Below are 27015 nucleotides of genomic sequence, written 5' to 3' on the forward strand. Positions count from 1 at the left end.
GGTTCACCAATTTGTAAAAGGTTGTATTATTTCATTGCAGTGAAAAATCGCACGATAGTTAAAAGCATAAAGCAAAATATGTCATTTTGTCCCCATCCCCAATATTCCAATAACAGCATTTTTATCTTTACCTTTTCCCATGTGAGCACTGTGTACCTGCACCTTTATATCAGCAGCTTATCATTTTCTGGAAAACATATCTTCGCTTTTCTGAAGACCCTACCCTTGCCATAACATCTCACCTCATTACCCTGGTAAGTTTCTTGAAAGAACAATCAGTTTATTAAAAATATACACTTACGAAATCATGACATTTACGAATCAACTTTTAAGTTAGGGAAAAGCCAAAGTTGAGTTTATGTGTTGGAAATGCAGCTGAAACATCTGTCAATGATGTGATCCACACTTTGGCAGTGGGGAAGGCAATTCAGTCCAGTGCTGTGCTGGAACGCACACAACACGTCGGATGCCTCAGAGTCGACAGCATATTCCTAAAACCTGGCAAATGTCTCTTCTCTTCTGCTGGCTGGTCCGCCACACACGATCCCTCAGCAGGAGTACCTAATTGCTGCACTGTCTTTTCAGCCGTGGATATCCTGTCCTTTTCGTGCTGTTCTATCTGAATCTCCAGATGTTTCTGGATAGCCAGCCCAAGGACCTCAGGATCTACGGAGGCCCCATAGACTTCCCAAGTCATCCCTTGGTCATCCCATTTCACTTCTCGTACTGGCGACTCCTGAATGAGCTGGCTCTCTTCAAGGTTAACCTCTGGGAACATATGCACCAGGCGACTATCAGTTGGAGACATGGGGCTGGTGCCCACTGATCTACAGTCACCTGCCAATGAGGTCTGTACCGCTGCATCTTTACAGTCCAGCTGACGGTAATATCTAAGGGTTAGGTCTGTTATAGAGGTCATGGTCCATGTGTCTCGTGTTTGAACCCCCACATTATTATTTGAATTGTTCTGCAGCAAGGAGAGAGGGAACGTTTCCACTTCTGCGTTTCCCCCATCTGGAGTGTTCTGAGCATTCCTGTCACACATCCCCATGTGGACAGCTTCATGTTCTACGTTTCCATGACATTTCAGAAGGTGCCTCGCATCCAAGCCGGTTTCGCTCACCGAAGACACCAGCCTGGGGAATGTGAGAATCCCCGAGACCGGCAGTGGATGGCAACAGGCATCAACGACATTTCCTCTTCCAGATTCGCTGACAGAACTGACTAGCCTCGGAAAGAGATGGATAGCGGGGATTGGCAGGGAATGGCAGTAAGCTGGAGTGGTGTCTTGCATCCTCAGACCCGATAGCAAGTGGCTTTGGAGGCCAGTACAAGTCTGATTGCCCATTAAGCTGTTTTGGTGAGTGGCGACTCCTTCCCTATAAGTCACACCACCTGTGGGACCTGTCTCACTCCTTGTCAAACTATTGCCTTGATATTGTCCACTTGATTCCTGGACAACCGGGACACCTGGATGATTGGGAGGACTTTTTGTGAACATCAGGTGCCCCTGATGCATGGAACTACACATATCATTGGTTATGTTATTGTCTTGATGTCCATCAATGGTTGTACTTTCTCTCAAATTTTCCTGATACCCAGTGTCTGTTTCGCTCCCGGAAATATTGATCACAATCTTTTGACTACATGCTTGAGTCATCAGCTCACCTTGAGGAACCATGCCATAGTCTCTCCCAGGCACAGTAGCTTGATGTGTATTATTATACACAGCACTGCCTCGATCGCAGGTCTCTTTATAACCACAAATGATATCTGAGCAACTTCTGTGCATCATCTTAGTCTGCAATTTTCCCAAGTTTGAGTCTGTGTATAACATTGCATCTGTGCCCTTTCTCATGGAGTGAATGGCGCTCATGTGGGCGTGAGTTTTCGAATCGTCCTGAAATACTGGGAATTCAGAGACATTATTGGGATCAGGGATGGTTCCCATGTGGAAGCAGCGACACAAGGGGATGACGGTGAAATTATCCTGTGGTGTGAAACACGATGGATGATAAGGGCATCTCATGTCCATTTCACCCGGGTTCCTTGGAGGGGCGACGCTACTCAGGGTCTTCCTCAGTTCTTGTTTTGTTGTTTGCCTTCCTTCCGTGCTGTCCCATCTGGGGAATAGGGTGGCAGAAGAACTTTTTGAAAGTGGAAAACAGTTTGGCTGCAGAGTATTATGACATGCCGTGTTCTGGGTTTCTTGGAAGGAATATTCGGATAGTCTTCGACTGAAGGTAGCCATTCTGAAATGACACTCTGCTGTGATGAGAACCAATATAAAGAAAGAATAGTAAGTCAAGGTTATATTCCTGCACCCCAACCTCCCTCCCACAAAAACATCTTCTCCCACCTGTCTTGAAGAAAAAGACATGCTTAAGTATATTTCCACGGAATCATCAAAATTTACAGATGGATGGAGGGCATTCGGTCCATCATCTCTATACTGGCTGACAAGAAGCCATCCAGCCTAATCCCACCCGCCAGCTCTTGATCTGTAACCATGAGATTGGAGCACTTCAAGTACATCATCAAATTTACAGTGCAGAAGGAGACCATTCAGCCCATCGAGTCCGCACCGGCCCTTGGAAAGGGCATCCCAATTAAGCTCATACCTCCACCCTGTCCCCATAACCCAGTAACCTCACCTAACTTTTTTTTTGGACACTAAGGGCAATTTAGCATGGCCAATCCACCCAACATGCACATCTTTGGACAGTGGTAGGAAACCGGAGCGCCCGGAGGAAACCCACGCGCACAAGGGGAGAGCGTGCAGACTCCGCACAGATGTGACTCAAGCCGGGATTCTAACCTGGGACCCTGGAGCTGTGAAGCAACTGTCCTAACCACTATGCTGCTGTGCTGTCCCATATCCAAGTATATCCAAGTATTGTTTGAATACTTGAGAATTTCCATCTCTACCACCTGTTTGGACATGAATTCCAGATCCCATCATTCTTTGGACAGAAAACAAATTCCCCTTTAAACCCCCTACGTCTTTCCCATGTTATCAACCCCTCGCCAAGGGGAATAGGGCCTTCCCCTCCCTAAACCAGGACATTGAAACCAATTGTGGCGAGCCCTCCCACTATCTCAGGTCAGATCAACAGGGACTTAACCCGAGATGCTGAATCCAAATGGTTCCGTTTCACAATGTTTCATTTTGTCATGGAAACCAAGGAGTTAAAGAAGCCATGAGCTTAAAGCCATGAAATATTTAAGATGAGACAACCATCTTGTCCAGGTTTTACATGCAGAAATACCCCACCACAACCTCCTACTGCTTCTTAAATGGTTCAAAGGGTTTCACTTACATTATACTACCTTGACACCCATGATTGCTTGGTCTCTGTCCACAATTTGCCTTTAACTGGTTTGAACATCTTATAATCGTGGTCCTGTTCTGGGTTTTTGTTCCTCATATTGTTTACCAACTTAAAACCCTCTGTGACGTCCCCTCTCATTTACTGCTTTTAATATTCAACCTCACTGTCATTCTGAATTCAAATTTGGTGATAATCTCAATAGAGGTACAGTTTGGTGTAGGAATGAATCATCCAGACCTTAGCACACCAGGTTCCATCTGCCTGGTAAATTAAATTAAAAAATTAAAATCGCTTATTGTCACGAGTAAGCTTCAATGAAGTTACTGTGAAAAGTCCCTAGTCGTCACTCACATTCTGGGGAGGCTGATACGGGAATCGAACCGTGCTGCTGGCCTGCCTTGGTCTGCTTTAAAACCCAGTGAGCTAAATCAGCCCCTCAACAGGAACTCCATTGGCCACAGTGCTACTGGGCTAGAGAGGTGCCAGTCAGCTGAAGCAGCCACTCCTGATCACCACCCACTCATCAACGATGGGAAATTTATAGTTAAGGATTTTGGGTGGTCTCAGAAGAATTAGGCTTAATCGTGATCCCCATTTCTGGTCAAATAGCTTCCCTGACACTTTGATCTGGGTATGAACAGGGCCATGGTGCATGGCGGTAAGGTGGGGCAGAATTTAAGATGGAAAATCCGTAAGCCTGTATTTTAATACGGGAACAGGCCCCAGGAGTAGGTAGATCCAATTCCCACCTCTTGAGAGGTTTTCGTATTGGGGAATGGAGCATGGTGGCAATGCAGTTTGATAGACCAGGTGGAAGTACTCCTGCTCCTCCAGGCCCACAAGCAGCGCTGCAAAAAAAATTACCTTCTCTCCAATATTGTCCTTGCCTCGCTTCAGCCTGGAGTCACAGGGTACACAGGATACATGGGACACAGGGTACACAGGACCCACCGGGTACACGGGACCCACCGGGTACACGGGAACCACAGGGTACACGGGAACCACGGGGTACATGGGAACCACAGGGTACTTGCCACACGGCACACTGGGTACACATGGCGCTGGCCACACGGGGTACCGGACACACAGAGTACTGCCTCCCCGAACAAGCGCCAGAATGTGGCGACTAGGGGCTTTTCACAGTAACTTCATTTGAAGCCTACTTGTGACAATAAGTGATTTTAGCGGCTGGTTTAGCACAGGGCTAAATCACTGGCTTTGAAAGCAGGTCAAGGCAGGCCAGCAGCATGGTTCAATTCCCGTACCAGCCTCCCCAAACAGACGCCGGAATGTGGCGACTAGGGGCTTTTCACAGTAACTTTATTTGAAGCCTACTTGTGACAATAAGCGATTTTCATTTTTCAGACACGGAGTACCGGACACACGGGGCACCGGTCACATGGGGTACACCAGACACACGGGGCACCGGTCACACGGGGTACACCAGACACATGGGGCACCGGACACACGGGGTACACCAGACACATGGGGTACCGGGCACACGGGGTACCGGACACAAGTGGTGTGAACAATTAGCACTGCTATCTGTAGGGCATCACTTTGTTGCTGTATGGTGTGTGTACCCATGTGTGTCATTGTGCTGGCATGTGTTAGAGTGACGTGTGTTAGAATGATGTGCGCTAGGGTGATGTGTGTTAGGACGGCATGCATTAGGGTGGTAGGCGTTAGGTTGGTGCATGTTAGAATGGTGAATGTTTCAGTATGGTGATATGTGCCAGTGTGGTGACATACTTTAATCAGGTGTATTCCCAAATGTGTCAGCATGGAAGCTAATGTAATGGTGGAAGAAGGTTTGGAGACGGCTGCTGTACCCATTGTGGCATAGAATGGGCATGGGCCAGGGAAGGGCATTCGATGAGGGTGTGAATCAATGTAAGTGAAAAAGGAATTTGGGTCAAGGTGGACTAGAACCAGTGTGGGGTTGCCAGGAGGTAAGAATGGAACCCCTGAGGACAGCGAACAGTGTCGGGGAAGGGATAGAGAACCCTCAGAGGGTGATAAGGTGACAGTGAGGGAGGGAGAGAGAGAGAGAGACATGAGTGAAGGGAGAAAACATGAATCAAGGGAGATTTGACAGGGGCTGGAGTCTGAGGGATGGAGGCTCCTGTGCAACACAGCCTTGCAGATGGAAGGGAGGGGATTTGGGAAATGGCAGCAGTGTTCTGATTCATGAATGGGAGGCAGGGGCTTTTGTTTGGAAAAAAAAAGCAGCCTCTATTCTCTGATCCAATGCAGCATCTCCCAGACCCACACACCTCGAGAGAGAGAGAGAGAGAGCCAGACTTATTCCATCTGTACACAGCCATTTAAAAAGAGGCGTCGCCCAATACCCTGAGATAAACTAGAGCTATTCCGGGGAGTGGGGGGGGGGGGGGGGGGATTTGTTTTAAGCAATATTTAGAAAGAGAAAATAAAACAAACATACCAGCGAGTCGATCCATTTGTAAAAGCAACAGCCTTGCACACAGCACCCACCCCAAACAGGCAACAGCTCAGGTCAAAACAAGCATTAATTATTGTGATTATTGCAGTGTTTACGAAAGCTAAGAGAGAGGAAATCGTAAAAAATACTTCGCCATCCGCCGCTGCCTGCATTAGCCCCACTGACAGCAACAATAACACAAGAAATAATAATAAAAAAAGGGATCAAGGCATCAACAGTTCCACCAGCCACCTGGAGAAATCCCTCTGGAGCATTCTCGCTCAGGCAACACAAGCAACACTCACCGTCCGAGGAGCCAAGATTTATCCACACCTTAAATTAAATGACAGCAGAATAAAGAGAGACTCTCCTGTGTGTGTGTGTCTGCCTCCTGCCCACCCCAGCGGAGTATTTTAACGAGGAGAAGTTTGTGCACAAGCAATGGTCCAGGCAGGCTGGATACACACACAGTCTTCCTCCACAGTGTTTTGCAGGCGAGAGAAAATCTGCTCCTTCAATCCGATTAAGCTGCAGCTCCCCTGCGTGTCGGCAGCTCTGAGCAACTGGGGGTGGGCTGGCTGGCTCCCTTTCATTTCACTTTCAGCCCCCCCCCCCCCCCCCACCCTCCAGTGATTCACTGTCAACTGGCCCCCAATCCCTCCTCTGCCACCACCACCCCATGTGTCTGTCTTTGGCTCTAATCTGCCCCCCACTGCCCTCCAAATCTGCATTTCTCCCAGTGACTAACCATCAGCCTTTTTTGGTATTTCTTCAGTTTGATGGTTGAGAGACGCCTGCCGTGAAATGGCTGCTTTTGGAGATGATGTTGCCACTTCTGGTACCAGGGAAATACCCCTGCCTGATGCCTGCCCGCAGTTTGACTTTACAGTTCTGGCAGTTTTAAATCCTACTTCTTTTTGGCCAGTCCAAACGTTTTTTCAGCTTTTTCCAGACTAACGTTAGCCCCCCCCCCCCCCCCTCCCCTCCACAGATTGTTCTCAGACCTGCTAAGATTGTCCGGCGTTTAATTTTTTGCTTCAGACTCCAGCATCCGCAGTAATTTGCTTTTATCTTTATATTATTACAGGAATTAGGAGCAAAAGTAGGCAAATCAGCCCCTCGAGCCTGCTCCGCCATTCAATCAGATCAGGGCTGATCCCTTCCTGGTCTCGAATCCACCTCCCTACCTGTTGACTATATCCCTTTAACCCATTTATAAAAAATCAAAAATATATCTATCTCTTTCTTGAAAACATTTAATGACTCAGATTTCACCGTACTATGGGGCAGCGAGTTCCACAAATTCACCATCCTCTGCGAGAAGTAGTTCCTCCTCATCTTTATAAAACATTTTTGTGCGTGTGTTTGCCAGCTAAAGCAAAGAGGAGATAAACCATTTTTACACAGAATTACATTGAACCTAGAATTCAGATATCGGCTATTCCAGAATTACACAGAACCTAGAATTCAGATATCGGCTATTCCAGAATTACTAGAACCTAGAATTCAGATGTAGGCTATTCCAGAGTTGTATAGAACCTAGAATTCAGATGTAGGCTATTCCAGAATTATATAGAACCTAGAATGCAGATATCAGCTATTCCTGAATTACATAGAACCTAGAATTCCGGTATCAGCCATTCTAGAATTATGTAGAATCCAGATGTAGACTATTCCAGAATTACATAGAACCTAGAATTCAGATATAGGCTATTCCAGAATTATATAGAACCTAGAATTCCAGTATCAGCCTTTCCAGAACTACATAGAACCCAGAATTCAGGTATCAGCTATTCCAGAATTATGTAGAACCTAGAATTCAGATGTAGGCTATTCCAGAATTACATAGAACCTAGAATTCAGATATAGGCTATTCCAGAATTATGTAGAACCTAGAATTCAGATATAGGCTACTTGGGGTTTAAACTCCACATAATATACAAGAAGCAGGAGTAGGCCACCAGGCCTTTCAAGCAAGGTGACTCACTTATTATCAAACACAAATTGACAACAAACCATATAACGTGATATTAGGACGTGCGACCGACAGCTTGGTCAAAGGGGTAGGTTTTAAGGAGCATCTTAATGAAGAGAGAAGCACAGCAATTTAGGGAAGGAATTTTAAGGCCCTGGCAAGTGAAGGCCTGGGGACCAATGCTAGAGCGATTAAACATACAAAGTAGAAGAGTAGGTCAATCGGCTCATCAAACCTGCTCTGTCATTCAAACTGATCATGACTGATTCTCTATCTCAACATTACACATTCCCACTCTCTCCATACCCCTTCAGTGTCTAGAAACCTCATCCCCCATTTCCATCTTAAATATATTCAGTGACTTGGCATTCCGTGGTAGAGAATTCCGCAGGTTGACCACCCTCTGACTGAAGAGGTTTCTTCTCATCTCAGTCACCACGGTTGACTGGCTGGGTAATTGTCCAATTATACCTATTCTGGCCAGTGAAAGAGTTAAAACCATTGAGTGCAATAAAATCCTGGGAAGCTGTTGGGACTGAAAGTTACAGCTGTGAAAACAATGGACAAAGAGGAACTCTGATACCACAAGGGAGTTATATATCCATAAAGCACTGCTTTCTAGTTATTGAAGGACCACATACATCTGTTTGGTGATAGTATTTGCACCTGCCTTGTTAACGATTGGATATTGTAATTAAGCAAGTGTAGAAAAATTGTTATTGGCCAAGAATACTCATATGGTAAAAATGAACTAATCAAAACTACTGACTATGATTAGATATTGATTACCTTAGAACAAATGTATACTTTTTATAGGTATATGTAATTTAATTGTAAGGTAAGCTAAATATATAATTCCCACTGCATTTCTTTGTTCAGGAAGCTGGTATACCCCATGGTGGATGACTAGCTCCCATGCTATAACTTGAAATAAAGGCCGTTTTAAAACTACAAGAATTTCCATCTGGTCACTCGTGAGGTACATTATAGCTGAATAGCTATATTCCCTCCCGCAACACCAGGAATAGAGGATACAAGGAACATCCAGAAATAGCTATAAGTCAAGAAATAGAAGGAAGGAATTCCGTAAAATTACAATCACCAGAGATGTGGCATTGAGTAAATTGTTGGAACTGAGGGAGGATAAATTCCTGGGTCCTGATGGATTTCATCCTAGGGTCTTAAAAGAAGTGATTAGTGAGATAGTTGATGCGTTGGTTTTAATTTTCCAAATTAAAACTGGGGCAGCACAGAGGTTAGCACTGCTGCCTCCAGGAACCCGGGTTCAATTCCGGCCTTGGGTGACTGCCTGTGTGGAACTGAATGGTAGCACAGTGGTTATCACTGTTGCTTCACAGCGGCAGGGTCCCAGGTTCAATTCCTGGCTTGGATCACTATCTGTGTGGAGTTTGCATGTTCTCCCCATGTCTGCGTGGGTTTCCTCCGGGTGCTCCGGTTTCCTCCCACAAGTCCTGAAAGACGTGGGGCGAGATTCTCCGCAAATGCGGAGAATCATAAAGGCTGCCGTGGGACAGGCCATGACCCACGGCAGCCTTCACGCCCACTTCCGGGGCCGATTCTCCCCCCCGGGCGGGGCTAGGAGCGCGTCAAGCGTCACGCCGGCTGACGTGGCCGATGATGTCAGCCGTGCATGCGCAAGTTGGACAACATGCGCAGTTGGCGTCTTTTCCTTCAGCCGCCTGGCAAGACGTGGCGGCTTGATCTTGTGGGCGGCGGAGGGAAAAGAGTGCGTCCGTTACGGACGCACGGCCCGCGATCGGTACCCCTTGGCATGCCTGTGGTACTGCCGTGCCAGTCGGGCCCCCAGATGCCCCAAACGGGCATCTGGCACCCGTTTCATGACGGCAGCGAGCAGGTGTGTTTGCTGCCGTGTTGAAACGGGCGTGAAGGCCCGGCCCATCGGCCTCGGAGAATCGCCGCTCTCCGTAAAAAATGGCGAGCGGCGATTCGTGGCATGGGTCGGGTGGGAGGGGGGGAGGGGGGGGAGAATAGCAGGAGGGCGAGAAAAATGTTGGGAGGCCCTCCCACTATTCTCCCACCCGGCGTGGGGGGCGGAGAATCGCGCCCGTGCTCTGAATTCTCCCTCTGTGTACCCGAACGTGGCGACTAGGGAATTGTCACAGTAATTTCATTGCAGCGTTAATGTGACAATAATAAAGATTATTATTATACTTTCTCCCCGTGTCTGCGTGGGTTTCCTCCAGGTGCACTGGTTTCCTCCCACAGTCCAAAGATGTGCAGGTTAGGTGAATTAGCCGTGATAAATTGCCCTTTAGTGTCCAAAGGTTAGGTGGGGTTGCAGGGGTAGGGAAGGGGTGTGGGCCAAGATAGGGTGCTCTTTGGGAGGGTCAGTGTAGACTTTTAAAAAATAAATTTAGAGTAGCCAATTATTTTTTCCCAATTAAGGGGCAATTTAGCGTGGCCAATTCACCTATCTTTGAGTTGTGGGGTGAGACCCACGCAGACACGGAGAGAATGTGCAAACTCCACACGGACAGTGACCCGGGGCCGGGATCGAACCTGGGACCTTGGCACCATAGGCAGCAGTGCTAACCACTGTGCCACCGTGCCACCCGGGTCAATGTAAACTCAATGGGCCGAATGGCCTCCTTCTGCACTGTAGGGATTCTATGAAAACTTCCTAGATTCGGGGAAGGTTCCATTAGATTGGGAAATAGCAAAAAATAAGGAGAGAGGCAGAACGCAGAAAACTACAGGTCAGTTATCTTAACATCTGTCCGAGAGAAAATGTTAGAAGCTATTATTAAAGACATAAAGAGGCCACAAAGTGACATTGATGGGTTAAGTGGGAAAAGGTCTGGCAAATGGAATACAACTTGGGAAAATATGAGATTGTCCATTTTGGCAGAAAGAATAAAAAAGAAACATATTACCTACAAGGTGAGAGATTACAAAGCTCTGTGATTCAGAGGGATCTGTGTGTCCTAGTGCATGAATCACGCAAGGCTGGTATGTAGCTACAGTAAGCAATGAGGAAAGCTAGTGGAATATCATTCAGATAATAAGCTTCTTTGTTATTCTTCCTGCCAAAATGTGAGGGGCATTCATTACAAAAGTAGAGGGGGTGTGCTTTAGTTATTTAGGGTCAGGTGAGACCACATTTGGAGGACTCCTTATTTAAGGAAAGATGCAAATGGAAAGAAGCTCAAAACAGGTTTACTAGACCAGAGGCGGACTTATACTTTTGGAGGCCCCTTGTTCTCCCTTTTTGCAGGGCCCCATGTTACGTCCACACCTTGGTAACATGGCCACCTGTTCCCGATGATGTCTAGATCCCGCCCCCAATGATGTTGAGACCCGCCCACAATGATGTTGATCCCCACCCACAATGATATTGAGCCCCACCCACAATGATATCAAGTCGCACCCTGAATGACATCAATCCCTCTTGACCCTGAGAGGGTCAGCTGACACAATGCAAGGCACAGAAACCCAAAATGTCGCCCTCATTGCCCAGCCTAGTTGCTGCCCAGCCCAGCCCTCTCACTCTCAGCTCTGCCTGGCTGACCTCTGGCTCTGGTCGAGTTGCCCCGCTCCTGCTGGCCACTGCTCCCCGATTCCCCAAGACACTTGCAGTTGCCTGACCTTCTTCGTACCTCCCAACTGCTGCTGTACTCACCTCTCGGCTCTCACCCGGGTGGCTGGGCCTCGAGCCTCAACCCTTGACGACTGTTCCTGGCTGGCTGCCTGCCTGCGGTTGGCTGGCTATCCAACCTGGTGGCCTCTGTTCCTTTTGGTTTGTTACCCACCCGCAAACCTCAGCCCTGGCATGGAGGTCGAGAGTTGCTCCGCTGTTCCCTTTGATGGCTGTTGACCAGCGTTGAAGGCTTTGTAACGGAGGCGGTCGTGGGATATTGGGGGCAAACACAGGCACCTGGCAGCATAGAGCAACCCCCCCATTAGCCAGGGTCTCGCCTTGTAGCATTGCATTTCATTATGTCTGCCCCTGTACTAGACTAATATCAGTTGGATATCAGATGCATGTTCTATTCGAGTTTTTCGGTGAAATTTATGATAATAATAATAATAATCTTTATTGTAACAAGTAGGCTTACATTAACACTGCAATGAAGGTACTGTGACAATCCCCTAGTCGACACACTCCAGTGCCTGTTCAGGTACACAGAGGGAGAATTCAGAATGTCCGATTCACCTAACAGCATGTCTTTCAGGACTTGTGGGAGGAAACCGGAGCACCCGGAGGAAACCCACGCAGACACGGGGAGAACGTGCAGATTCCACACAGACAGTGACCCAAGCCGGGAATCGAACCTGGGTCCCTGGCGCTGTGAAGCAACAGTGCTAACCACTGTGCTACCGTGCATTTACATAATGCATTTAAAGAAATGCTGTAACTTACGTGGTCCCAGCAGACAGCAGGAATAATTGGTCAGAACTCCCAGAATGCAGTGTGAACAAAGCCCGACCTGAAGAACCAGCTGCTGCCAACCTCAGAGGGCACCCCGAGGGTCACTGAACTGCAAAAATTACTGGGAATCTACAGCTTTCAAAATCTATAAGGAGTTGCTGAACAGAAAAAGGGAAGGTTAACTCTGAGGGTAGTTAAGCTAAGATCTTTTGGAACTGTGTGGTAATTTTTGTATTTCAGCATAATTATATTATTTTTTCTTCATTTCTTAATAAACAGTTACTTTTAAATAACTGCAAGTAGTTGAGGACATAATTTCTGCATTTCAGAAGCTCTCCTCATTATGTACAAATTACAAAGACCGTTTTGGCAGCTGTTTCAAGTTTCCCTTCTGGGATTTGGGCAGCTCAGCATTTACTATCAGCCATCCCATAACAGAAAGAATCTTTTATATAGACTGATTCTGCTGACTGTACTATGACTGTTTTTGCCAGAATGAAATTAACTTTGAATATTTTTATTTCACCCCCCCCAAAAAAAATCCTGAGAAAGAGAGATCACTGACTGTAAAACCCATACTATGACTGCATGGTCAAAGATTTGCATTGATCCATTCTCATCCCATTCACCTGAGGAAGGAGCTGCGGTCCGAAAGCTTGTGTTTGAAACAAACCTGTTGGACTTTAACCTGGTGTTGTAAGACTTCTTACTATGCTCATCCTGTTGGAGGTTTCAGAAGTTTTGCTCTTATTTATTATTTTAAATAAAATCCTTTATAAATCAAAATGTGACTGTGATTATGCACTGATTTATCAATGTATATCATACTCCTGTCTAATAATTCCTGTGCCATAGCTCCTTGGGGTACCACACCTTAAGAGGGTATGGATTTCCATTGCATTGGATTGGTCCATGGTTAGGCTTGCTGAATCACTGCAGTGGCTTTCAGCTGCCTTCCGCAGGTTCTGGCTCACCAGGAATCTCTCCCACTCTTACTGTCTGCTATCAGATGCATTGAAAGGATTTACAGACTGATAATCAACCTGTTTGAATCTGACTGTTAAGCAACCGTTATCAACACACCTTCTTTGGCTATCAGGTGCTGAAGTGGGACTTGACCCTTGAAGCTTCTGGCCCAGAGGTAGGGATACTATTGATGCACCACCACAAGATCTCCCCCCCACTGTTCCATTTGTGTCCTGTTAAAACATGAACCATAAAGATTGGCCGGGTGATTAACAGTGAGGTTTAGTTACAGGATAGACGGGATGGTCAAACGGGCAGAAAAGTGGCGGATGGGATTGATCCCTGAGAAGTGTGAGGTGATACACTTTGGAAGGAGCAATCTGACCTGACACTGGGAAGTTCCGAGGAACAAAGGGACTGTGGCGTGTTTGTAAATAGATCTCTGAAGTCAGAAGGGCAGGTTAATAGGGTGGTGAAAAAGGCAGATGGGACACTTGCCTTTATCATTCGAGGCATCGATTACAAAGGCAGGGAGGTCTCGTTGGGGTTGTATAGAACTTTGGTGAGGCCACAGCTGGAGCACTGTGTGTAATTCTGGTCACCACATTATAGGAAGGATGTGATTGGATTGGAGGGGGTGCAGAGGAGATTCACCAGGATGTTGCCTGGGATGGAGCATTTCAGTTATGAAGAGAGGTTGGATAGGCTTGGGTTGTTTTCATTGGACTGAGGGGCGACTTGATCGAGGTGGACAAGATTATGAGGGGCATGGACAGGGTGGATAGGGAGCAGCTGTTCCCCTTAGTTCAAGGTAAGGGGCAGGAATTTTAGGGGAATTTGACCCAAACCTTTTTCCCCAGAGGGTGGTGACGGTCTGGAACGCGCTGCCTGGGAGGGTGGTAGAGGTGGGTTACCTCACATCCTTTAAAACGTACCTGGATGAGCACTTGGCCCGTCATAACATTCAAGGCTGTGGGCCAAGTGCTGGCGAATGGGATTAGGTAGGCAGGTCAGGTATTTTTCATGTGTTGGTGCACAGTCGATGGGCTGAAGGGCCTCTTCTGCACTGTATTATTCTGTGTTTCTGACCAAGCACAGATTTTGGAGAAAGCTGAACCCCTCCCAGCACCCAATGAGAACTCACTCAGTCGTTCACCTTCAGATAGTCTGCAAATTCACTCATGTGCCAGTCTCCTGTTCTCTTTGTGATCTGGGGGAGGAAGGTTGATAGTATTTTATAGTTAATAATTATTAATTATCTATTAATTACTGATTATATTAATAGTTGTTGCTATTTTTGCTGCCACTGGCCTGTGTTATTAACACAGCAGGGCTCAACATTTGCAACATGGAATTGTAAGATAATAATCCATGACAGGAAATCGCAGATTTAAGGTGAGGAAGGGGTTAATGACAGTAATTACGGTTTCTGAGTTGTCATGCTGATTACCAGAGAACCTTAACACTGTTGTCATTTTGGAATTGTCCCCGTTGGAGCAGAGGAGGTTGAGGGGAGATGTGATAGAGGAGTAGGAGATTATCACAGTCTGAGATAAGGTAGACACTGTTCCCATTAGCTCATGGTACAAGGGCTGGGGAACACAGGTTTAAGGTTTTGGGCAATAGATGCAGAGGGTTTGTGCGAAAGAACATTTTTATGCAGCCAGTGGCAATGATTCGGAACCAATTCCCTGTCAGGTTGGTGGAAGCGGAGATGATGGATAAATTCAAAAGAAAATTGGCTTGTTGGATGAGGGAAATAAAATAGCAGGGTTACAGGGATAGGGCAGGGGCATGGGGCTGACTGGGTTGGTCTACAGAGAGCTGACATGGTTTCAAAGAAGAACAAAGAACAAAGAAAAAGTCCAGCACAGGAACAGGCCCTTCGGCCCTCCAAGACTGCGCCGATCCAGATCCTCTATCTAAAACTGTCGCCTATTTTCTAAGGATCTGTATCACTTTGCTCCCTGCCCATTCATGTATCTGTCTAGATACATCTTAAATGACACTATTGTGCCCGCCTCTACCACCTCCGCCGGCAATGCGTTCCAGGCACCCACCACCCTCTGTCTAAAGAACTTTCCACGCATATCTCCCTTAAACTTTTCCTCTCTCACCTTGAACGGGTGACCCCTAGTAATTGAGTCCCCCACTCTGGGAAAAAGCTTCTTGCTATCCACCCTGTCTACACCGCATGATTCTGTAGACCTCAATGAGGTCCCCCCTCAACCTCCGTCGTTCTAATGAAAATAATCCTAATCTAAACCTCTCTTCATAGCTACCGCCCTCCATACCAGGCAACATCCTGGTGAACCTCCTCTGCACCTTCTCCAAAGCATCCACATCCTTTTGGTAATGTGGCGACCAGAACTGTACGCAGTATTCCAAATGTGGCCGAACCAAAGTCTTATACAACTGTAACATGACCTGCCAACTCTTGTACTCAATACCCCTTCCGATGAAAGAAAGCATGCCGTATGCCTTCTTGACCACCCTACCGACCTGCGCAGCCACCTAAAGGGTACAATGGACCTGAACACCCAGATCTCTCTGTACATCAATTTTCCCCAGGGCTTTTTCATTTACCGTATAGTTCACTCTTGAATTGGATCTTCCAAAATGCATCATCTTGCATTTGCCCAGATTGAACTCCATCTGCCATTTCTCCGCCCAACTCTCCAATCTATCTATATTCTGCTGTATTCTCTGACAGTCCCCTTCACTATCTGCCACTCCACCAATCTTAGTGTCATCTGCAAACTTGCTAATCAGACCACCTATACCTTCCTCCAGATCATTTATGTATATCACAAACAACAGTGGTCTCAGCATGGATCCCTGTGGAACACCGCTGGTCACAGTTCTCCATTTTGAAAAACTCCCTTCCACTACTACTCTCTGTCTCCTGTTGCCCAGCCAGTTCTTTATCCATCTAGCTAGTGCACCCTGGACCCCATGAGACTTCACTTTCTCCATCAGCATACCATGGGAAACCTTAATCAAATGCCTCACTGAAGTCCATGTATATGACATCTACAGCCCTTCCCTCATCAATCAACTTTGTCACTTCCTCGAAGAATTCTATTAAATTGGTAAGACATGACCTTCCCTGCACAAAACCATGTTGCCTATCACTGATAAGCCCATTTTCTTCCAAATGGGAATAGACCCTATCCCTCAGAATCTTCTCCAGCAGCATCCCTACCCCTGATGTCAAGCTCACCGGTCTATAATTACCTGGATTATCCCTGCTACCCTTCTTAAACAAGGGGATAACATTAGCAATTCTCCAGTCCTCCGGTACCTCACCCGCGTTCAAGGATCCTGCAAAGATATCTGTTAAGGCCCTAGCTATTTCCTCTCTCGCTTCCCTCAGAAACCTGGGATAGATCCCATCCGAACCTGTGGACTTGTCCACCTTAATGCCTTTTAGAATACCCAACACATCCTCCCTCCTTATGGCGACTTGACCTAGAGTAATCAAACATCTATCCCTAACCTCAACATCCGTCATGTCCCTCTCCTCGGTGAATACCGATACAAAGTACTCGTTAAGAATCTCACACATTTTAGGGCAGCACGGTGGCGCGGTGGTTAACCCTGCTGCCTCACGGCGCCGAGGTCCCAGTTCGATCCCGGCTCTGGTTCACTGTCCGTGTGGAGTTTGCACATTCTCCCTGTGTTTGCATGGGTTTCACCCCACAACCCAAAGATGTGCAGGTTAGGTCAATTGGCCACATTAAATTGCCCCTTTATTGGAGAAAATGAATTGGGTATTCTAAATTTTTTTTAAAAGAAGAAAAAAAAAGAATCTCACCCATTTTCTCTGACTCCACGCATAACATTCCTCCTTTGGCCTTGAGTGGGCCAACCCTTTCTCTAGTTACCCTCTTGCTCCTTATATATGAATAAAAGGCTTTGGGATTTTCCTCAACCCTGTTTGCTAAAGATATTTCATGACCCCTTTTAGCCCTCTGATTCCTCGTTTCAGATTGGTCCAACATTCCCGATATTCTTACAAAGCTTCGTCTGTGTTCAGTCGCCTAGACCTTATGTATGCTTCCTTTTTCCTCTTAACTAGTCTCACAATTTCACCTGTCATCCATGGTTCCTTAACATTGCCATTTCTATCCCTCATTTTCACAGGAACATGTCTGTCCTGCACTCTAATCAACCTCTCTTTAAAAGCCTCCCACATATCAAATGTGGATTTACCTTCCAACAGCTGCCCCCAATCCACATTCCCCAGCTCCTGCTGAATTTTGGTTTACTTGGCCTTTTCCCAGTTTAGGACTCTTCCTTTAGGACCACTCTCGTCTTGGTCCATGAGTATTCTAAAACTTACAGAATTGTGATCACTATTCCCAAAGTAATCCCCGACTGAAACTTCAACCACCTGGCCGGGCTCATTCCCCAAAACCAGGTCCAGTTTGGCTCCTTCCCGAGTTGTACTATTTACATACTGCTCTAGAAAGATGCTCCTACATCTTTCCATAATCTAGTCTCAATAGGCCAGATAACCTCCTTCTCTGTGGTTATGATTCCATGATGAATACAGAACATTCACATTGACTTAATGTAATGCCTGTGAAATCCCGGGAGATTTTAATGGTTCTGCTTCACCTCATTGACGTTGATGCTTGTAAAATAAATGACAGCAGTTAATTCAGCCTAGGCTACTGGGTCACTGCCCATTGTTTGCATAGGTTTTGCCCCCACAACCCATGTGCAGGGATTGGCCGCGCTAATTTGCCCCTTAATTGGAAAAATGAATTGGCTACTCAAAATTATTATTTTTTTAAGTTCAGCCAAAGGTAAAATAAATTATATTGAACTCCACCACCGCAAATGGAAATGAACAATTTAACAAAAATTATGTTTTGTTTCAAAAGAAATGAGATTTACAAATTGTCTGCCTCAACAGGTTATGTTTCCAAGACATCTAAAAATGATTGTTTGTTTAAAAGAATTTGCATTTCATAAATATACAATTTCTTTACAATTATTCCACATCCGCACGGTTTTGCCACTTGAAGTAACAAGAAAAGAGATTTGGAAAACGTTGTTGTTTCAGGAATTAAAGTTTGGAAAATTGTAAATCCTTATTGGGATGAAATAATTTGACAGATTTTATATGTATTTGTTTGGGGAAAACCATATCTATGCTTTTAATTATAGCAGGATCTTTGTGCACATTTTATTTTAGGTTATTCACAAACATACACTTAATAATTAGAACAAAATTTTCTGCTTAAAAATGCAAATCCGTAAACATAAGCAGCAACTATTCCTCAATTGATAACATCTCTGCTGTTAACCGTCACATTTCTGGGGAAACACAATCCTGTATAATAATAGTAATCTTTATTCGTGTCACAAGTAGGCTTACATTAACACTGCAATGAAGTTACTGTGTAAAGCCCCCAGTCGCCACACTCTGGCGCCCGTTTGGGTACACAGAGGGAGAATTCGGAATGTTCAATTCACCTAACAAGCACGTCTTTCAGGACTTGTGGGAGGAAACCGGAGCACCCGGAGGAAACCCACACAGACACGGGGAGAACGTGCAGATTCCGCACAGACAGTGACCCAAGCCGGGAATCAAATCTGGGTCCCTGGCGCTGTGAAGCAACAGTGCTAACCACTGTGCTACCATGCCAGGAAGACAGAATTTTAACTCATTCATCTCACTGTGAAAAATGATTATAGAATTCTTACAGTACAGAAAGAAGCCATTCAGCCCATTGAGTCTGCACCGACCCTACCTAAGCCCACTCCCCCACGCTGTCCCCGACACCACACCTAACCTGCACATCTTTGGACTGTGGGAGGAAACTGGAGCACCCGGAGGAAACCCACACATGAAACAGGGAAAACATACAAACTGCACACAGTCACCCAAGGCCGGAATTTAACCCGGGTCCCTGCTGCTGTGAGGCAGCAGAGCTAACCACTGTGCATGCCACTGTGTTGTGCTAAACTCTAACTTTGTTAAATCATTTACTTACGCTGGGTAGTTGACATGTGATCAGTAGCCATTTTCTTTGACTATGTAGTTCGCATAATGTCAAGATGTCTCCAGTTGCTCCCATTGATTGGAAGCAGGGCACCTACAGCATGTTTCTGGCTGCCTGCGGACCCCTTTATGGCCACTCAATCACATTCACAGTGGGAGAAGATGCTCTCAGTTCCCTGACAGCCATTGACATCTAAACAGAATGCAATGCAACTGGGCTGAACTAACTGTTGTAATTCCTTAAAAAATAAATCACAATTAATGAGACTTAACGGAATCATCTAAATCTACCAGGAGGTTTGAGGAACTGAGTTAAGTCCAAAAAAAAAAACGATGTCTTGTGCTGAATTAGTTTTCTTAAGTATCAACAGTGCTCAAATTATCATATAGCTAACAGACCAAATCAAAGAACCTTCATTAAATGTTAACACAAACTCTTTAACCACCTTAAATCCTTCCTCCTCTGTTGCAGATGACAAATTCATGTTGCAAACTGGAGATTGCTTGAGGAACAGATCTTTTGATTAAGATCGGTGGTGACACAGTGGTAATGTCTAGTAGTCCTAAAGGCCCATGCTAATGTATGAGGGGAACATAGGTTCAAATCCCACATGGGCAGCTGGTGGAATTCAATTCATTAAGATTTGGAATCGAAAGGCAGTCTCGTTCATTTGCCATATTTATTTTTAAAAAGCATTTGGCTCACTGAATGCAGCTTTGAGATGGAAATCTGCCATCCTTACCTGGTCTGTCCTACATGTGTCTTCAGTTCCACTCTTAACTGCCCGGCAAGCCACTTAGTACAAGGGTGATTCAGAATTGCCAACAAGTTCTGGCCTTGCCAGCGATGCCCACATCCCATTAAATAATTTAAAAAACTTTACAGCCGTTTAAACTCAACATTGAGTTCAACAATTTCAGCCGCAATCGCGTATGCCGCTGTTTCCTTTTCTTTGCACGTTTTGCTTTTATCTCTTATTTTTGCATTCAGACACCTGCTCTAGAAACTGTTTCTTTTCCTGTCCCACCACCATTCCCTCAGGCCTCTTCTGTCCATTATTGTCTGCTCTCTTTTCATTCTCTCCTGTCTTTCCACCCTATTACAGAACCTCCTTTAAATCCTTGTCCCACCTCTCCCGTGCTCCAAACCTATTCCGTTTCTAACTTCTCCCCGTTCTGCTGAAAGATCAAACGTGAACCCGGCTCCTCCCCTCACAGATGCTGTCACAGCCTGCTGAGTATTTCCAGGTGGATAGTCAGAGGCTTTTCCCCAGGGTAGAGGGGTCAATTACTAGGGGGCATAGGTTTAAGGTGCGAGGGGCAAGGTTTAGAGGAGATGTACGAGGTAAGTTTTTTACACAGAATGTAGTGGGTGCCTGGAACTCGCTGCCGGAGGAGGTGGTGGAAGCAGGGACGATAGTGACGTTTAAGGGGCATCTTGACAAATATATGATTAGGATGGGAATAGAGGGATACGGACCCCGGAAGTGTAGAAGATTTTGGTTTAGACGGGCAGCATGGTCGGCGCAGGCTTGGAGGGCCGAAGGGCCTGTTCCTGTGCTGTACTTTTCTTTGTTCTTTGTTTTATTGCAGATTATTCAGCCTCCTCTTTGGCGCTGTGAGGCACTAGTGCTTTACTCTCTCCTCAGCTACCATGCCCTAAAAGGTTATTGGTGACCTTAGACTTCTGTGATTGGGCCATAGGTAGGCTTGCTGAAGCACTGCAGCGATTTACCTTCACCTTTTGCAGGCTCTGCTGACCAGGAAATTCTCCTGCTCCTACCGTCTGCCATCAGACATATTGGAAGGATTTACAGACTGATAATCAACCGCATTGTGAATGCACTTTCCAATGTCATTGAGTCCTTCCACCTGGAGCTTCTAGCCCAGAGGTAGGGACATTACCACTGCACCAAAAAACCTCCCCTCCACATCTGTAATTGAGAAAATGTTAAGAGTCCATTATGGAGGATGTAATAGCAGAGCATTTAGAAATACATAAGATAGATAGATAGATAGATTGGATAAGATAGGTTAGGTGGATTGGCCATGCTAAATTGCCCGTAGTGTCCTAATAAAAAAAAGTAAGGTTAAGGGGGGGGTTGTTGGGTTACGGGTATAGGGTGGATACATGGGTTTGAGTAGGGTGATCATGGCTCGGCACAACATTGAGGGCCGAAGGGCCTGTTCTGTGCTGTACTGTTCTATAATCAATCAGAGTCAGCATGGCTTCATGAAGGGGAGATCAAGCCTGGCAAATTTATTAGATATTTTTAAGGTGGTACTGGGCAATACCAATATATGTAATATACTTGGATTTCCAAAAAGCATTTGATACGGTACCACACAAAAGGTTACTAAAAATTAAAAAAATAAAAGGGCAGCACGGTAGCATTGTGGATAGCGCAATTGCTTCACAGCTCCAGGGTCCCAGGTTCGATTCCAGCCTGGGTCAGTTTGTGTGGAGTCTGCACATCCTCCCCGTGTGTACGTGGGTTTCCTCCGGGTACTCCGGTTTTCTCCCACAGTCCAAAGATGTGCAGGTTAGGTGGATTGGCCATGATAAATTGCCCTTAGTTTCCAAAATTGCCCTTAGTGTTGGGTGGGGTTACTGGGTTATGGGGATAGGGTGGAGGTGTTGACCTTGCGTAGGGTGCTCTTTCCAAGAGCCGGTGCAGACTCGATGGGCCGAATGGTCTCCTTCTGCACTGTAAATTCTATGATTTTGGAAAGTAATGACATCTGGCGTTGCATGGTGCTAAGGCAGAGTCCTGAGCCGTCGCAGTTGCTTTCGAAGGTAATTCCCATGTCTCTGACCTCAAATTAATACAAAGATCTTAATGCCATTCGATTCATGGATATGATTTGCAAAACCTGGGGGTTTCATCCAGTTTGGAGTGAGATCAATGAATTAAAATTCTGTCTTTCCCAACAGAATTGTGTTTTCCAGAAATTCAACATTGGTGGCAGAGATGTTATCAAGTTACAAATGGTCGCGCTTATTTGAATAGATTTGCATTTCTTAAGGATGCCCCTTTCACTAGAATTATCAGTGTGTCCATGGTATTGTCACTTAAAGTAGCAATGGTAGGGCAGCATAGTGGTGCAGCGGTTAGTACTGCTGCCTCATGGCATCAAGGTCCCAGGTTCGATCCCAGCTCAGGGTCACTGTCCATGTGGAGTTTGAACATTCTCCCTGTGTTTGTGTGGGTTTCACCTCCATAACCCAAAGATGTGCAGGGTAGGTGGATTGGCCACGCTAAATTGCCCCTTAATTGGAAAAAATGAATTGGGTGCTCTAAATTTTTTTTAAAAGTAGCAATGGTAAAGATTTGTAAAATCTTTGTCCTTTCACCGATAACATGGCTCCATGGGCAGCACTGTAGCACAAGTGGATAGCACTGTGGCTTCACAGCGCCAGATCCCAGGTTCGATTCCCCGCTGGGTCACTGTCTGTGCTGAGTCTGCACGCTCTCCCCATGTCTGCATGGGTTTCCTCCGGGTGCTCCGGTTTCCTCCCACAGTCCAAAGACGTGCAGGTTATGTGGATTGGCCGTGCTAAATTGCCTTTAGTGTCCAAAAAGGTTAGATGGGGTTATTGGATTACACGGATAGGGTGGAAGTGAGGACTTACGTGGGTCGGTGCAGACTCAATGGGCCGAATGGCCTCCTTCTGCACTGTATGTTCTATGTCCCGATGATGAACATTTTTCCACAGTTTTCAACTAAACCCCCTCCCCACTTGCAAACTATATTCAGAGTGAAAGTTGGACCGGGACAAAGAGCTCAGGGCCCGTGCACTGCTTGCCTGCTGATTCATTGACGTGTCCATTACTCAGAATGTGCTCAGGCTGTGGGGGCAGCCTGACATTTACACACTTCCTAGAAAAGAAGAGAATTGGGCAGGAAAAAAAAAGAGGAAAGCAGAAGGCGAATTTAAAGAGGCAAACGCTTGAAAATGATTGAAGCAACGGCAAAACGGTCAACGTCATGAGGGCTCTGGGCAGAGAAGGTAGGGGAGGAACTTTTCCCACTCGTGAAAAGATTGAAAACGAGAGGGCACAGGTTTGGAGTAATTAGTGAAAGAAGCAATTGTGACACGTGGAAAAACCTTGCCACGCAGCAAGTGTTTGGGGTCTGGAATGCTCTGCCTGGGAGCCAGGTTTAATTTAAGCATTCAAAAGGGAATTAAACTGTTGTCGGAAAAGGAAGAATGGGCAGAGTTATGGGGAGAAAGTGAGAGAATGGAACTAAGCGATAGGCTTACTGGGAGAGCCAGTAAGGATATGCTGAGCGAAATAGCCTCTTTCTGTGCTGTAACAATTCTGTCTGTGTTCCTGGAGAGCCCTGGAACACACAAGAATAACCCCTGCAGTTTTTCACTTTCAATCACTGACTGATTTGTGTCCTGACAACATCGATTTCTTTGAACTCGCCTGAGCCTCCAGATTACTAGTCCAGTGACGTTACCATTACCTCACCATCCTCCTCATTTGCGTCATCCATCTTGAACACTTCCAACCTCTATTTATTCATTGTCTCTTCAATTGCAGCTTTCAGTTCACGTCATTCAGATGTGCAGATTCTGCACGACTCGGAGATGTGAAGCCTGGAAGTTAAAATGAGTTCGTTACACTGAGTTCTGACCACTGTTCTGACCCGCTGAGCTGACCTCTGGGTTTCAACCCGCAATTCCAAACCCGGCTCATATTATTGGGGCCACTGTGACCAGTGTCAGCTCGACACAACCAACGTGAAAGTCAGTATATAGTTCAGAGAAAAAGCATCAAATAGAAAAACTGAACGATGAGTAGATATTCCTCACGGAACAGAGAGGGATCAATTTAACCTGACTTGGGTGAAACCGCAGATCTCCACCTGGCCTAACGTTGATCTGCACTGACTTCAATTCGGAGTAAAATCAGTGGCGAAAAGCCAGCATTGCACACAGACAGATCAGATTAATAATAATAATCTTTATTGTCACAAGTAGGCTTACATTAACACTGCAATTAAGTTACTTTGAAAAGCCCCCAGTCACCACACTCCGGCGCCTCTTTGGGTACGCAGGGAGAAATCAGAATGTCCAATTCACCTAACCTACACATCTTTGGAATTTGAGAGCAAACCGGAGCACCCAGAGGAAACCGATGCAGACACGGGGAGAACGCGCAGACTCCGCACAGACAGTGACCCAAGCCGGGAATCGAACCTGGGACCCTGGAGAATCCATAGAATCCCCACACTGCAGAAGGAGGCCATTTGGCCCATTGAGTCCACAGCGACCCTCTGAAAGAGCCCCCCACCCAGTGGGGGAGGCCCACTCCCCCACCCTACCCCCATGATCCCACCTAACCTGCACATCCCTGGACACTGAGGGGCGATTTATCACGGCCAATCCACCGAACCCGCACATCTTTGGACTGTGGGGGGAAACCGGAGCACCCGGAGGAAACCCACGCGGACACGGGGAGAACGTGCAGACTCCACACAGCCAGTCGCCCATGGTCGGAATTGAACTTGGGTCCCTGGCGCTGTTGGGTAGCAATGCTAACCACTGTGCCGTCCTGTCCTGCTCTGGATTTGCTCATCTAAACTGGGAAAGTGGCGCATGGCGCTACAAAAGGCTTCTGAGGCCTTGGATTGAGGGCATATCTAGCAGGATGCCCAATCTGCCAACTGTTATCAGGGAAGTAAGAATTAGGAAATGAAAGTTCTGTGAGAAGCAGCTGCCACGGTAACTTATGGCCAAACACTCCTCCAACAGCCATTGCTGAGGGCTGACAAATTAACATTAGGCACTTGGGAAAGATATTGATGTGAATTGCGGCGCGTGTGCAATTGTAGTGCAGTGATATGCCAGCAGAAGAGGGAAAATAGAATTCCGTGGCTGACAATAGAAAATAAATAATTAGCAAATAAAATGAATAGTGAAAGAACCAATGAAATTCAGGTGAAAAAAGAATATTCCTTGTATACTGTTAGACTGTATCGTATACTGTACTTGAAAAAAGTGCTTTGCTGGTATCGATCCACATGTCAGGGTGGGATGTGGAAATGGTGAATGAGCAGAGGATATCTGCATTAGGGTCTACCCTTCATTCACACAATGTTACACTGTCTCCAACCTTGACTGGGGAGGCCAAGTGGTGCGAAGAGACTCAAATGTTCCCATGGAGGGAGGGTGGAACGGTAGCACAGTGGTTAGCACTGCTACTTCACAGCACCAAGATCCCAGGTTCGATTCCGGCTTGGGTCACTGCCCGTGCGGAGTCTGCACGTTCTCCCCGTGTCTGCGTGGGTTTCCTCCGGGTGCTCCGGTTTCCTCCCACAGTCCAAAGATGTGCAGGTTAGGTGGATTGGCCGTGATGAATTCCCCTTAGTGTCCAAAACTGTTAGTTGGGGTTACTGGGATAGGGTGGAGGTATGGGCTTAAGTAGGGTGCTCTTTCCAAGGGCCAGTGCAGACTCAATGGGCCAAATGGCCTCCTTCTGCACTGTAAATTCTCCGATTCTGCTGTGCAAACTCTATTCAATGAGTCTACTGACACCACTGTGTCAACCAAAGAGTTAAAAGTGGGTGGGACATACGGCTGGAACAGTGTATTTTACAGCAAACATGGTCTATTTATGATGTGGAGATGCCGGCGTTGGACTGGGGTGAGCACAGTAAGAAGTCTTACAACACCAGGTTAAAGTCCAACAGGTTTGATTCAAACACGAGCTTTCAGAGCGCAGCTCCTTCCTCAGGTGAATGAAAGAGGATATGGGGTATCTTCACCTGAGGAAGGAGCTGCGCTCCGAAAGCTCGTGTTTGAATCAAACCTGTTGGACTTTAACCTGGTGTTGTAAGACTTCTTACTATGGTCTATTTACTCAGCAAACAGAGCCTGGATAAAGAGTTTATTGCACAGCAAACAGTCTACAGAGTCTATTTGCAAAGAGTATGAACTACAGCAAACAGACCTCGTGATCAAAACTGCAGCGAACATCTCCCAACAAATCCAGAGTGATTTCTCCAGCAAAATGGAGGGAGTGGGGCGCATGTATTTTTTATATGATCTAATTCAATGTCAAATCAAAAAGGAGAAATTTAACACAGTCGCCAAACTTGAATTCTGGTAAGGCTAACTTCAATGGAATCAGACAGAAACCATTCAATACTGTTATCGGGCAAGATAAGAAATGAACTCTTAATTTTTGTTTAAAAAAATACCTTGGGCGGGATTCTCCGACCCCCCCCCCCCCCCCCCCCCCCCCCCGGCCGGGTCGGGGAATCGCTGGGGGCTGGTGTCAATCCCGCCCCCGCCATGTCCCGAATTCTCCGGCACCGGAGATTCAGAGGGGGGGGCGGGAATCGCTCCACACCGGTCGGCAGCCCCCCCCCCCCGGCGATTCTCTGGCCTGCGATGGGCCGAAGTCCCGCCGGTGTCAAGCCTCTCCCGCCGGTGTGGATCAAATCACCTCCCTTACCGGCGGGAGCAGGCGGCGCGGGCGGGCTCCGGGGTCCTGGGGGGTGGGGGTGGGGGGGGTGGGGGTGTGGGGCGATCTGGCCCCGGGGGGTGCCCGCACGGTGGCCTGGCCCACGATCGGGGCCCACCGATCGGCGGGCGGGCCTGTGCCGTGGGGGCACTCTTTTCCTTCCGCCTTCGCCATGGTCTTCACGATGGCGGAGGTTGAAGTGACCCCTTCCCCTGCGTGGGGATGACGTCAGCAGCCGCTGACGCTTCCGTGCATGCCCGGACGTCCGCCTGCCGGCGAAGTCCCTTCGGACTTAGCGCCAAAGGCCGTCCACGGCAGCCGGCAGAGCGGCAATCACTCCGGCGCAGTCCTAGCCCCTCAATGTTTGGACTTGGCCCCTAAAGGTGCGGAG

The 27015-nt window shown here is 46.8% G+C and overlaps 2 protein-coding genes across 10 annotated transcripts in view; both read right to left on the reverse strand.

Annotated features, from left to right (window-relative positions):
- Nucleotides 1-259: 259 nt before the first annotated feature.
- On the reverse strand, nt 260-14348 carry LOC119956017. 9 transcript variants are annotated; one of them, XM_038782725.1, is made up of 2 exons: nt 14284-14348; nt 260-2268 (listed from the first exon to the last, which is right to left on the reverse strand). In XM_038782725.1, exon 2 carries the CDS (start codon nt 2249-2251, stop codon nt 428-430), a length of 1824 nt encoding a protein of 607 aa, XP_038638653.1. In that variant the 5' UTR covers nt 2252-2268; nt 14284-14348; the 3' UTR covers nt 260-427. The 9 variants fall into 9 exon arrangements, with proteins under 9 accessions (XP_038638653.1, XP_038638654.1, XP_038638657.1 ...); XM_038782726.1 differs by having other exon boundaries at nt 260-2265; nt 14284-14338; XM_038782729.1 differs by lacking the exon at nt 14284-14348 and adding an exon at nt 6524-6686 and having other exon boundaries at nt 260-2265.
- The window catches only part of shld2 (shieldin complex subunit 2), a 161235-nt gene continuing 148503 nt past the window's right edge, over nt 14284-27015 (reverse strand). Inside the window, exons 10-11 of the transcript XR_005458575.1 lie at nt 23620-23752; nt 14284-14337 (exon numbers count right to left, since the gene is read on the reverse strand). The gene's annotated coding sequence lies outside the window, so the exon portion shown is untranslated. The remainder of the gene's footprint in view (nt 14338-23619; nt 23753-27015) is intronic.

The sequence above is a fragment of the Scyliorhinus canicula genome, chromosome 22 (genome assembly GCF_902713615.1).
Source record: "Scyliorhinus canicula chromosome 22, sScyCan1.1, whole genome shotgun sequence".
In the NCBI taxonomy this organism is placed as follows: domain Eukaryota; kingdom Metazoa; phylum Chordata; class Chondrichthyes; order Carcharhiniformes; family Scyliorhinidae; genus Scyliorhinus; species Scyliorhinus canicula.